Raw genomic sequence first — 13906 nt, 5'->3', positions numbered from 1 at the left:
TTTACAAGTATACCCAAACCAGCCTGCGAACCAGTTCTTAGAACAGGGGCCAGTCCAGTTCAAACTCAGACGAGCACCCCCCTTTGGGGGTCTGGTCCAGTTCGAACTCGGACTGCCCAAACCGGACCTGTTGGATGTCGAGCCCAGCTTTAATTGAGCTGGCTCACATATCCCTACAGGGACATCTTTGACAATAGTCAATCTGCATCTTTCCTTCCTACCACAAAATGTTCCCCTAGCGAGATCAAGTTAGGAAAAAAATGTAGTAATGAAAAGACATTGGTGTTCCATGACTTGGAAAGAAGATTGTGCAAGAAAGTTATGCGACGTGCAAAACATCATCTGGATCTCCTGCAAAATAACCCATAAGAATCTATGGTCATGATGGGACAAACCACTGTCTGGAAATAATCCTTCCCCACCCACACCCACACCCGCCCCCACACCCAAACCTGAGTATGAGAATATCTAGATGTAAAGATTGACCTTAATACCCATATCAGGGATTAGGGGGACAAGAAGTGAATACATAGCAATGCCATTGATGCTGTTGTAATTGTCTTTATTCTAAAATAAGAAATGTTTAAATACAAAGGAAAAGTTGGAGAAGAGGATCAGGTGACATATTTGCAAAATCAATGAGAGCAGGTGAGAGAACTTCCAAAGGGGAGGGAGAGCTCGGCCTGACAAAAACATGGAGGTCTCCATGGGCAAACTCCTGACCTTTATCATTAGCTAGGACTGTTTCTCAAGCATTGCAATGGACATGCCCAGGTAGAGAGAGATTTGGTGGAAGCAGGATGATGAGGAGGAGGGGGGGGTGATTCTCTCCCCCCATCCCCAGCATTTTTCATTCTTTCCCCACCTCCCCAGGATTTCCTGGGAACCACAATTTGAGGTGTGCATTGCACACTTAAAAGAGGCAGCACAAAACGGTCGCACAAAACTCTTGTAGTGGTTTTGAGGGAATCCTCATGGGGTTAAGAGAGAATAGGAAACCATTTATTTCAGCATTTCCTGGAAACCACATTTTGAGGTGTCCATTACACCCATAAATGAGGTGACACAAAACCAAGGATTTTGTTGTTGTTGTCTAAATATTTATACCCCTGTCCCTCAAGTACACTACTGCTTGGGGCAGCTCACAACATTAATAAAATAGATGCAATGTAAAATAAAAGATTAATAAAGTTCAACAAGTTAAAAGACCAAACTAAAACCACATGTAAAATTATAATTTTTTTAAAAAAAATTCAAATTAAAAATTATTGATAAAAAGCTGAGGATGATAAAGACTAAAGAACCTACCAGATATAAGCAGCAGATAAAACATTAAAATGCCTCTTTTAAAAGACATTTTTAAAATTGTTTTTTAAAACACTGAGGGAGGGACCATGGCAAAGCTCTTTGGGGAAGGCGTTCCAAAGCCGAGGGGCCACAGCCTAGAAGGCCCTGGTTTTTGTCCCGGCAAAATGGATCTCTGTTAGTGGCAGGGCCATGAGCAAGGCTTGAGATGCTGAGCAGAGGGCCCTGGCAGGTTCATATGGGTGAATGTAGTCCGACAGATATCCCGGCAGCACTAAGCCATGTAGAGCTTTAATCATCAAGACCAGCACCTTGAATCTAGACCAGAAGTGGATTGGTAACCAATGAAGCTGCTCCAGGGTGGGTGTGACACACTCATGAAGCGACTTGCACCCACAAAGCATCCTTGCAGCAGCATTCTGGACCAGCTGAAGCTTCTGAACCGTCTTCAAGGACAGCCCCAGGTAAAGCGCATTGTGGTAGTCTAATCTGGATATTACCAAAGCATGAGTGACTGAGGTCAGGTCCAAAACAGCATACAACTAGTATAAAACTCTGGGTGGGGTTTGGGGGAGATATGACGACGTTCATTTTTTTGTGATTTGGAAGAAATGGAGCTCATGTGGCCTCACAAAGAGACTTCTATAAAGGGTAAGAGGCGGGCAGTGAGTTGAACCTTTCCTGCTTCCTCTGTTACAAGTGAACCGTTGGCCGACACCTGCAGGAGAGAGACGGCTTGAGCTCTTGAAGAGGCCTCTCGACCATCACTGTCACGGCCAACCCAACAATGAATGTCACCGAGCAATGTCCAAGGAACAGGTAGAACTAGAAAAGGCAAGTACAAATGAAGAGGAGAGCACTTAACGTAGCTGTGTGTACGAGTAACTCTAGGTTTATCAGCACAGATGGATGCAAAACGACTGATGGCAGCATAATGCTTGGCAGCCACATTCACACAGGCAAATGTTGCCATGGGTGGAGCAGGAGATGCTCGGCTAAGGGGAAGGGGACAGGATTCAAATGCACCGACACGGCAAGTGGTGCAGCCCTTTCCAGACCATACCAATTCAGGTTGTGGGCAGCACATGGTGTGAGTGTTACCCCTTCAGCAAGAGGTTGCCAGTTCGAATCCTCGCTGGTATTTTCCCCCAGATGATGGGAAACACCTATATCGGGCAGCATAGGAAGATGCTGAAAGGCATCATCATCTCATACTGCGCGGAAGATGGCAATGGGAAACCTCTCCTGTATTCTACCAAAGACAACCACAGGGCTCTGTGGGCACCAGGAGTCAACACCGACTCGATGGCACAACTTTACTATAGCAAGTAGTCACATTACTAGTCTGAATACATAAGAAGATCTTTGTATTATAGCACAGGAGAAATGTAAATTATATAAACGGGTGGCAGGGGGGGTGGACATTGAAAACCTCAGAGCTATTCTATACATTATGCCAGAGATCCCAATCTTGGATCTACAGAGGTTGTTTGACTACAGTTACCATCATCCCCAGTCACAGTGGTCTGGGGATGATGGGAGCTGTAGTCCAACAACCTCTAGAAACTCAAGGTTCGGAACTCCTGCTTTGTGCAAACTGGAGTGGTAGACCTTTGGACTGTACCACTTCTAACTGTGGTACACATCTGACTTCAGATCTGACTTCAGGTGGTGGTTTGTGTTTTTGCATGCCTCCCCCCATAAAAAGCTCTCTATATGCCATATAGTACAACATGTAGGACTCCTGAAGTTTGAAGTGGTACAGTCTAGAATTCTACCACCTCACTTTGTGCAAACTGGAAAATGACTTTGGGTTATGAACATGGGGGCAAATTGTACTGCATTTCCCCAGAGTCATAACAGTTTTTAAAACAGGTTGCAATCCGAAGTACACTTACTGGGGAATAAGCCTCATTAATCTTGTTGAGACTTCTGAGAAAATATGCCTTTTGCCCACCTCTTTTTTTAGAGAGGAGAGCTGGTCTTGTGGTAGCAAGCATGACTTGTCCCCTTAGCTAAGCAGGCTCTGGCCTGATTGCATATGAATGGGAGACTAGAAGTGTGAGCACTGTAAGGTATTCCCCTTAAGGGAAGGAGCCGCTCTGGGAAGAGCAGAAGGTTCCAAGTTCTCTCTCTGGCTTCTCCGTGATAGGGCTGAGAGAGATTCCTGCCTGCAACCTTGGAGAAGCCGCTGCCAGTCTGTGAAGACAATACTGAGCTAGATAGACCAATGGTCTGACTCAGTATCTGGCAGCTTCCTATGTTCCTGTGCTCAGGACTGCACTGTTATATCCTCCCAACAGCACTCACCATGTTAATGTCTGAGTAATGCATGAGAGTTTCTTGAAGTCCATTATACAACAGGATTAGCATGGGATGCACCAAATAGCAGGCATAGCTGATTCTTGCTACCACTGCCCAAATGCCCCATGAAAGCAACGAGCTGATGAAACCTGTGAAGAAAAATATCACGTACCATAAGGAGCAAGCACCATCTCTTTCTCTTCATTGAGACGTGGCACTATTCATTGAGTTTGTGGTGCCCAAAGGTAGCATTTGAAATCTATCCAGGTAGAGGCTACGATATGCACATGAAAGCAGGCTTTCATGCCTGGATGGATGAGAAGGAACCGCATGCATAATCCGGGGCTGTACCCATGATTCCCCAGGCCTGATCCACCAGCTGAGGCTGCATTGAGGTAGCTACTCTCAGATATTTTTGGCAACTGCATCCTTTCTCTCACAGTTGCAGCTCTAACCTGACTGCATCCTAAGCACTGCACTGGCTGCCAATTTATTTCTGGGTACAGAAATAATTACCTTTAAAGCCCTCAGTGGCTTGGGTCCTGGGTACCTGAGGGACTGCCTGCTCCCAGCTGAATCTACCTACCTGACTAGGCCTGCTGCAAGGACTCTGCTCCATGTGCTGACACCAGCTACAGCTCATTTGTTGAGCACATGGGACAGGGCCTTCTCAGTGGTTGCCCCCAGGTTGTGGAACTTGCTCATAACAGAGATCCACGTGGCTCCCTCACTCCCAGCTTTGCAAAGGAAACTGAAGACTGCCTTTTTTTTATCCAGACTTTTGGCCAATGAATGCCCAATGCTCATTTTTAAAGATGTAGTTGTGTTGGATTTATTTCTGGGGTTTTAAAAAAAATGAATGTTGATTATTGTTTTTATCTTGTTGTTGACTGCTCTGAAGTCTTAAGACAGAGGGTGGTATGTATGCATGTATGTATGTATGTATGAATGAATGAATAAAATGCCAGTGCTGCAACTTTTTAAAAGTCCTGAGCTGGTTCTAAAAGACCGGTGACACCAGTTAATGGAGTAAGTAACATGGCTTCTCTCCCAGTACTGTACCTCCATAGCCTTCTCCACAGGCAAAAATGATCCATCCCACAGCCACTGCCCAAACTGTTCGGTGAAGGGCTTGGTAGATGGCTTTAGCAGGAGCATAGATGTTGAGGGAGTCCTCGAATGCATAGGCCAGAGCAATCACCATGAACATGGAAAAGAGCGCACAAAGCCACCCAATGGCAGCCTGTACCTGTCAAGACAAGAGAGCAACACACTCTTGTTCCCATGCATGTTAATGCATCAGTGTGATGTTTATCAGACTGTAGTCCTGCAGTTAGTTATATCTGTGGTAAATAAGCTTGCTTCTTTTTTTGTCTGCTTGTTAAGCATCCCTTTATTACCTCTTGTACTGGCTCATGCAATATCTCAGAGATCTTCACAATGATCCTGCAACATAGGAAGCTGCTTTATACTGAGTTGGTATAACAGAACTTCCCAACTAACTGCACTGGTGAAATGTGGAAGTGGGCATTTTTGATGCCCTCCTCTTCCCGGAGATATCCTCTGTGGCACTCGAAAATATGTCCCTGAGGCCTGTGCAACGCTCAGGGACATATTTTTGGGTGGCATAGAGGGCTTCCTGGGGAAGGGGAGAGTGTCAAAAATTGCCCCTCTCCCCCTACACTGGCGCAGCCAGCTAATATCAATTTCCATGTCTTTGCCACTTGCCCACCACAGATCTTCTTTAACCCCAGCAGATCCACCTCTATCTCCTGCTGAGTACTAGGGATGTGCCCAAAGTGCTGTTTGAGCAATTTTATTTTTGAAACAGGCCCGGGAACTTTGAGGAAAAGGAGAGAAGGTCCTGCTTCCTGCTGGGGTGGGTGAATCCCAATAACACCCGCATGGTGCCAGCATGCACATGGTGTCTGGAACATAGGAAGCTGCCATATACTGAGTCAGACCATTGGCCCATCTTGCTCAGTATTGTCTACACAGATTAAGCAGTGGCTTCTCCAAGGTTGCAGGCAGGAGTCTCTCTCAGCCCTATCTTGGAGAATCCAAGGAGGGAACTTGAAACCTTCTGCTCTTCCCAGAGCGGCTCCATCCCCTGAGGGGAATATCTTGCAGTGCTCACACTTAGAGTCTCCCTTTCATATGCAACCAGGGCAGACCCTGCTTAGCCAAGGGGACAAGTCGTGCTTGCTATCACAAGACCAGCTGTCCTCACATCTGCACATGTGTGGGCACCGTGCTGACCACGCAAATGGTACCCACACATGCGTGGATGCCATGTGCATGCTGGCACTGCGTGGGGGGTTATTGGGATGTGCACTACCCCAGCAGGAAGCTGCATGGCATGGTGGAGAGCAGGTAAGGACCTGTTCTCCTTTTTCTTAAAGTTCCCGGGCCCCTTTCCCATAAAGTGATCAAGCCGTACTTCAAACCATGCTTTGGCCACATCCCTACTGAGCACACTGTCCTTAGATGCCCCTTATCACTGAAATGCTCTTCTCCCTGACATCCAGCTCACTCCATCCATTACCATCTTTAAGAATCATAAGAACCAATGGTTTGCTTTCCCCTTCACCATATGATCTTCTTCCTCTTCCCTTTCCTTATGTGCCATGTCTCTTAAAGTTGGGTGTGGGGATTGTCGTGTATTGCTGAAAGATACCAAGGGTGTCTCCAGGCAGCAGCAAAAGTGCTGGAAAAGTGCTTTTGCAAGCTGAGTTAATTACATCTGCTTTCCAAACACACCAGCAGGCTTCCAAACCTACACTAATGGATGCTTTGTCCAGATTGGCAGTAGGCCAGCAGGTGGCACTGAGAAAACTTTCATCTGTAACTTACTTCAAACCTTGGGGTCATATTTGAAACCAGTAGGCTAGAATAAACCGAGATTGGTCAGTTCAGATGACACAACCAATCTCGCTTTATCTGAACTGAGATAAGAAGTAGACAATCACACAGGGATGGGAGGGTGAATGCATGCACCTGATGCTCAGAACTGGCCCACTGAGCAAAGGAAAGGGTTAAACATCCCTCTCACAGTGTGAATGATCTGAGATAACCAGAGTCCCCTAAGGCTGCTCTGAAGATCAGGAATCTTCCTACGTGTTCCATTTTGATGTATAACTTTCCACTCTGTCAGGCTATCATTGCATTAAAATCATGCCCTCCGTCTCTTTCCCTGCCACAACCTTCTTAATTTGCAATACACCATCAACCGCCTCTTGTCAGATCAAGACTGACTTCACTTTCTCTCAAGGTTAGGGTGGGAGCACTTCAAGGCAAAACACACCCCAGATGTGAAATTTTGCATATCACTTCAAGAACACATGAATATTTGAAATCAAAGGTGCTCCCTCATTTGCCAAGCCAAACAGGTTGCCCCAGGCATCCTTAACCACTGGCTCATCCCAGCAGAATTCTCCACTTGCATACATTTGACTCATCCTTTCCTTGTTTATTATTTCCTTGTTCCATGTTTCATTTTTCTTTTTATTCATTTCTTTTGGAAAGTAGGACAGTCTCATCATCATCGGAGCTGAATCGCAGGCTTCATCCTGGAAAGAACCGTCATCAGGGACAAGCCTACTATTCAGCTCTGCTGATAACACTCAGCCTTCTCAAAGAAATGTTTGGACAACAACAGGATGCCAGCAACAGATCATCCAAATGTACATTTGTGGTTAAAAATGTGTTTGCTGATGACCGGCTCTCTGAATGAGAGGGTGCCACATCCAAGCCACATATTTTTTTTTCTTATTATGGGAGGAGAGCTGGTCTTGTGGTAGCAAGCATGACTTGTCCCCTTAGCTAAGCAGGGTCCACCCTGGTTGCATATGAATGGGAGACTAGAAGAGATTCCCCTGTTGTTGGACTTCAACTCCCATCATCATCCCCAACCATAATGGCCTTTGACTGGTAATGGGAGCCTCTGATGGAGCCTCTGGCCATTGGGGCTGGGGGTGATGGGACTGGGGGCTGTAGTCCAATAACATCTGGGGATCCTGGAACTAAGTAGATCTGTACAGACCTGCCCTCACACCCATGTAGCCAGTGGCAGCCCATACAGGCAGAGCAGGAGAGTGGTAAACAAGCCGCAGGTGTTTCTTGTTCCCACTTTCCTCTCCGTGTCCTGGCTACCGAGTTCTGCCACCACTACCACCACCCCGCTGCCATTTAAGCTCAGGTACATGGGCTGCTCATTTGCTCGGTTCACCAACCTGGGAGAATGAGCAGCCCATGCATCTAGTAGGGTTGCCATATTCTGGTTTTCCAAATCTGGATGCCTAATTTGCATATTATGCAAATTGGCTTGAAAATCATTTTTGAGCAGAATAGTGACTGCATGTTTTGCTCCATAATTCCACTTCTATGAGGGCTAGAGCTTAGCTTTTTTTAAAAGAAAGAAAGAAAGAAAGCTGAAATCTGGGCAAATCTGGGTGGGCTAAGCAATCTGGGTGAGATGCTTAAAATCTGGGTGAAACCCAGAATTATGGGGGGCGTGGCAACTCTACCTAGGGTTAACACAGCAGAAGGGGAGGGGAGGCAAGACGAGGCAGCCAGGGTAGAAAGAAGTAAGTGGGAAGAAGCCACACCTGCAGCTCATTTACCACCACCCCAGCTCCACCCTTACAGACCGTTACTGCTTTCATACTACCTTTTGTGACATTAGCAGCCAGTGTGGCGTAGTGGATAGAGTTGCTAAAAACATTTGTGGGGAGGAGGCTGATTTGATTCAGGGCCACAATGTAGGGGGAGAAGAGAAGAGGGGTTACCCCCTCTCCCCTGCACCAGTTCCATCAAGCAGAGCTGTGATAAGCTGTGGATAAGGAAACAAGCCATTCTGAGGTCTAAATAATGCATTTGGAGGTCACATCTGTGGTTTAAAGCCACTAAACTGGTTTAATGGTCACTTGTTCTCCTCAGATCACTGGCAACTTTACTGGTGGTGCGGTTCTAGGGTTAGTACCCTCATAAAACGACAACTCCCACAATTCTTTGGAAGAAGCCCCAAGAGTTAAACTGGTATAAAACCCATATACAATTGAAATGTAGCTGAGGCATCAATTTTTTGTTAAGCACATCCTTCATTTACCTTTGTTCTTAGGAGTGGTGTTTGTTGGTGGTAGATGAATAACCCTAGAAGTATACCAACTAGAAATGGACCATACCGGCAGTAAGGTTTGGAATAATACTCCATGAAATACATGACAGTAGACATTTTTCTGCAAGAAGATTGGAAGTGTTTTCAGATTTTGCTTTATAGAAATCAGTGGTGTGAGAAGCAAGTCAGAGAAGTACGAGTCAACTGTATGAAATCCCTGTGCAAAACAGTTCTCTTTGATGGCTGATAATTTTTGTCCTCCACACTTTTGGAACCTTAGGCAGGCCTCCAAGCATGCATGCACAGAGTTAATTTTCCCTAAGTACAGTGACTTCAAATTTTTTAAAAAGGAGAAAAGAACAAAGTTTTCCTAAACACACACATTTGCTTTCACCTTTAATGCTAGCCACTTTTCATTTTTTACTACATATGTCTGCCTTTCTGCTCCTTATGCTCTTCCCTCCCACTTTCTTTTTATCTTTCTCTATCACCATTCCTACCTTCACACCTCCAACCTCCTTGTTGTGTCCCCCTTTCTTTAAAAAAATCATTTAAAAAGAAAATGGCAGCTATGCCTCGATGCAGAACACCTTAGGCTGCGTATCCCAACCCACGAGTTAAAGACCAAAAACACAAGTGAACCTATGGATGGAGAGCCTTTCAAGGTCCTTACCTCATATCATATGGATTTGCTACAGGAAGCTGGTAAAAGGATGACAACAAGGAGGTGACCGTAAAAGTTGCCAGGAACAGAAAGGTCCCTGTGACCATCAGTCCATACTTACTTCTGCCAAGACAAGAGAAACATAAGCAACCAAATGGACTGTTTGCATCGTGGGGTTTGCTTTGGGGATGGAGGGAGGAGGGAAGAACATTTATTTCTCCGATATAACTGAAATTACTATTTAGGCCAGTTTGGACAATACTTCCCTGGCCCACATGATGAATAAAGGCAGTGCGCTGAGAGAGCGCCCATTCCGACATCTTTCTTTCTTTTTTCTTTCTTTTTTAAAAAATGCTTTTTATTATATAGAAAAGTAAGGGAAAGGTTACACCTCTGAGCCACCAACTTGTCCAATAACACATAAAATGATATAACACAAGTTCATACCCATGTATGTGCTACGTACGTTCTTACTTATCATAGTTAATTGTTTACATACAGAACAAGTGCAAAAATGAACTAAATCTTGCCCATCAATAACTTTCTAACACACACCTAGTTGATATGAAGAAGAAAATTATAAGAAAGAAAGAAAATAATAATTGAACTCCCACCGGACCTGTCAGTCAACTAATACCTAGATAATAATCTTGTCTGGGGGGAAATGGTAATTTGACTATAAGTAGGAGAGAGAGAGAAAAGAGATCAGATGATTTAAAAATAGAGACCAATATTACTAAAATAAAAATGTTCCAGTTATTTTGAATATTATTTTAAATTACATCCACAATTTCCTGTATTCTGTATTCTGGTTAAATTCCCTGTAAACAAAACATATTCAGAACTTTAACGTATGTTACTAATTGGGCAGTTACCTATTTCCAAAGGCAAACCAAAAAGGAGCAACCATTTGAGAAGCAAAACCATTTGAGAAGTAAAACTAAAAAGGAGCAACCATTTGAGTTTGCTACCTCAAGCTGAGACTTTTGTAATGCCTCTGTGGTGATGGAACTGAAACTAACAGCAACACTTCTAAGAACATCAAAAGGATCCATTTGTAAACAACAACAAAAATCCATATATTTATAGATACTCTTCCCTAATATTACTTCTCCCTAGAGATTCTTCAAAAAATGAGTTGCAGATTTACTTGTATTGTATAAATAAATCTATAACCTTTCATATACTTCAAATCAAAAAAGAAAGAAAGAAAGAGGGAAACCAAAAAATGGGGGGGGGGGAGAAACAGAACAAAACAAAACTCAGCAAGCCCCCATGGAACAGACTTTCTCAAAAAGTTTAAAAATATAACTTAAAAATATTATTAATATATTGTAATAACAATAATTAATATTATCAATTATTATCAATTATCAGTACCAATAATTGTTTATTATAATATCAGCATTAATGTGTTGTAACACATTAATGTTAACATTGCTAATGTGTTACAAGCCAAATTTTAATGAACAAACCAACATACAGAAAGGGGGGGGGGTAGAAATATACAACTAGAAACTCCAATCTCCCTGGTAATAATCTTTGAAAACTGGTAAAAAGGTCTAACCTCTAGTATAGAACCATATTCTCCTGCATTAAATCCCTTCATTGAAAAGTTCTCCTTGAATTTAAAAACTAGTTAATCTGGTTAATATAAAATGTATTAATCATGATAAAATAATTACTTATTTATTTCTATCCTTCAAAACAGGCAAATAATAAAAATAATAACAACTGTTTATCTTTAGGATATAACTATAAGACATCTCAGTTCTATCTCCCTATTCCAAGCCTCGTAATTATTATCACAGGGAATAAACACTGATCTTTATGTAACTAAGCAAGACCTCTCCTTCAAATCCCCTCTTTCATGCATTTTTACGTAACTGTATACAGGGGAAACCACTGACCAATCTTTGAAGAGGCCCTAACTGAAATCCCTAGAATTAATTGCCAAAGAAGCCAAACCAATTACAAATTGTAAAATTAAAGATAATAATCCACTACAAACAATACTTTTAGAAAAAGTTTGAAGTTCAAGGAGATTATAAATCTTAATGTCCCAGATTTTCTGTCAGGAACAGAATTCTGGTTTCTGGTTGTTTAGTTTCCATTCCATTCCGACATCTTTCATGGATGTAACACCCTCCCAGGAGCCATTTTGTTCCCTTTCGTTATATAAGATTTTTTGAGAAGTTCTTTGTTGAAAAGCAGGGGCTGATTTACAGAGCAAGGAAGCACCAGTGCAGGAAGAGGAGCAGGCTAACAGCACTTTCTAACTAACTGCACTGATATACCAGGCAAGGGACAATTTCAATGCCCTCTCCTTCCATAATTTTGGGTGGGCTTTCTGGGGATCCCAAGAAGCCCTCTATACCACCCAAAAATACAGAAGGGGAAGGCCGTGTGCAGCTGTTAGCCTGTTCTTCTGCCTGCACTGGTGCTTCCTTGTAAGTGCTATTGCTATTCCTTGCTCTATAGGCCCGCCAGTATATAAACATTTATAGTAACAACAATAACAAATCCCTGCTTCCTGCTGCTGATCCTTGTCTGAACTTACTGGGAGATTCTTTGGCTTTTGTTCATGCCTGCCCACTCCATAGCTAAGACTGCAGAGAGATTACGAAGAATATTTATTGATTCAAACAAACTCAAGATTGCAAGACTAACGTCTCTGCACTGGATACCAGATTTCACTTTGCTTAGAGACATGCAGAATACCAAGCAGAGGAGGGTCCCTTGGAAAAGGGAATTGGTCAGGAATATGTTAATCCAGTCCCGAAATGTGGGAAAGCATCTGACTTCCTAACAAATACTTACCTACTGTAGAGAAAGACCAGCAGAGGGGTTGTAAAATAAAACTGGAAGTCGCTTGCAAGGTACCATGTCCACCCATTACACTAAAGAGGGGACAGGAGAAGAGAACACATTTTTATTGTCAGAATCTAGCTTTTGTCCTGCACACAAAAATCCCATAACTTAAAATTTTATCTCTATCAAATCCAGGGGCTGAAATGAACTTTTGATTCAGAGCAATGTCAGCCCTCCAACATACTGGTAGTAGGGGAGGAAAGCTGGTCTGGCAGTAGCAAGCATGAATTGTCCCCTTTGCTAAGCAAGGTCTGCCATGGTTTGCATTTGGATGGGTGACTAAATGGGAGTGCTGTCTGCTGTCAGATATTCCCTCCCGGGGAGGAAGCCACAGCTCAGTGGTAGAGCATCTGCTTGCATGCAGAAGGTCCAAGTTCCACTCCCTGGCAGCATCTCCAGGTAGGGCTGGGAGAGCCTCCTGCCTGAAACCTTGGAGAGCTGCTGCCAATCAGTGCAGACAATATGGCACTAGATGGACTAATAGCCTGTCTCTGGTATATGGCAGCTTCCTGTGTTCCTGTACCGATATGATATATTCTAAAAACAGCACAGTGTACAAGCTCCGAAGGGGCCTGTGTGCAAGAACTGAACATCGGTCCGATCAGATAATTTCCCCATAGGGATCAGTGGGAAATTCAAAAAGATTAATTACTCTAGCAATTATCAGCATTCTCTCCAAACTAAAACTCCTAGGATAGGACTAGTATAAAAGCATGTATATATTTGTAGGGTAGATAGGGGCCCACCAGCCACATCTCTCTCCAGGGCTGAATGATGACATTTTGCAGGAAGCAATTATGACATCACCGGTGGCTTCTCTATTATGATGTGCTCATTGTCTCCTTGGTGATGGCTAAAGCTCAGTGGGGTGAAGGATGCAGGAGAAGAAGAAGCAGCAGCATCTCACAGGGGTAGCAGTTGTGCTGCTTTTAAATATACAAATGAGTGGTAAGGCTGCCAGGAACAGGAATTTATAATGACTAGAGGCAGTTTGTACCCAAATGATCCAGCAGGTGAGGCAATTATTTCAGCATTTCTAAATGCCAAATTCTTTGTAAGTAACCTCTACCAAGGCTTGATTTCAGAGATGGCAGGGTGGAAGATACTACATTGCTTGGCACTTTTCTTCTTCTTCTCCTTCTCCCCCTCCCCCTCCCCCCCATGAGGTAGGTTAGGCTGAGAGATACATGACTGGCCCAGTCACCCAGTGAGTTTCATGGGGATTTGAACTCGGGGATTTGAACTCGGGTCTTTGAGCTCGGGGATTTGAACTCGGGTCGAATGGGGATTTGAACTCGGGTCTTCCCAGTCCTCCTAGTCCAACACTCTACTTTACCGCAGGTTTACAGAGAGGTTTTACCGCGAACCCAAAGTTGTCCCCCAAACCCGAAAAAACAGTGGATTTTTTTTAACCCTGTATTTAAGGGGCTACACTCTAATGCACTGTGAAAAACCCAAATTGCATGTGAACTGCTCCCTGATAACTCGCAGGGACTTCAGGCTAAATCTGGCTGATATGTGAATCAACCTTTTGCACTGACTATCCTAATGACCACTAGGGGCATTGTGAGAATAGAGGTAGCTAGTGAGGGTCTCCTTACCTATCCCTGCTTTACCTCTACTCTATGACCCCTGCCTTGACTCCT

General features: G+C 43.8%; 1 protein-coding gene across 1 annotated transcript; it reads right to left on the bottom strand.

Moving 5' to 3' along the window:
- Positions 1-563: 563 nt before the first annotated feature.
- Positions 564-13006, bottom strand: LOC128342509 (O-acyltransferase like protein-like). The gene is made up of 7 exons (XM_053289851.1): positions 12913-13006; positions 12210-12289; positions 9399-9512; positions 8717-8846; positions 4672-4858; positions 3616-3758; positions 564-2130 (listed from the first exon to the last, which is right to left on the bottom strand). The coding sequence occupies exons 1-7, from the start codon at positions 12928-12930 to the stop codon at positions 1999-2001; spliced, it is 804 nt and encodes a 267-aa protein (XP_053145826.1). The 5' UTR covers positions 12931-13006; the 3' UTR covers positions 564-1998.
- Positions 13007-13906: the final 900 nt, after the last annotated feature.

Source organism: Hemicordylus capensis, chromosome 2, assembly GCF_027244095.1.
Source record: "Hemicordylus capensis ecotype Gifberg chromosome 2, rHemCap1.1.pri, whole genome shotgun sequence".
NCBI classification, from domain to species: Eukaryota; Metazoa; Chordata; class Lepidosauria; order Squamata; family Cordylidae; genus Hemicordylus; species Hemicordylus capensis.
This window is presented reverse-complemented; position numbering and strand designations above follow the sequence as displayed.

Coding starts and splice junctions, on each gene's coding strand:
- LOC128342509 (XM_053289851.1), bottom strand. Junction 9,513..12,209: donor CTGGTCTTTCTCTACAGTAG/GTAAGTATTTGT, acceptor TTGTCTTGGCAG/AAGTAAGTATGGACTGATGG. Junction 3,759..4,671: donor CTGTGGAGAAGGCTATGGAG/GTACAGTACTGG, acceptor TTTTCTTCACAG/GTTTCATCAGCTCGTTGCTT.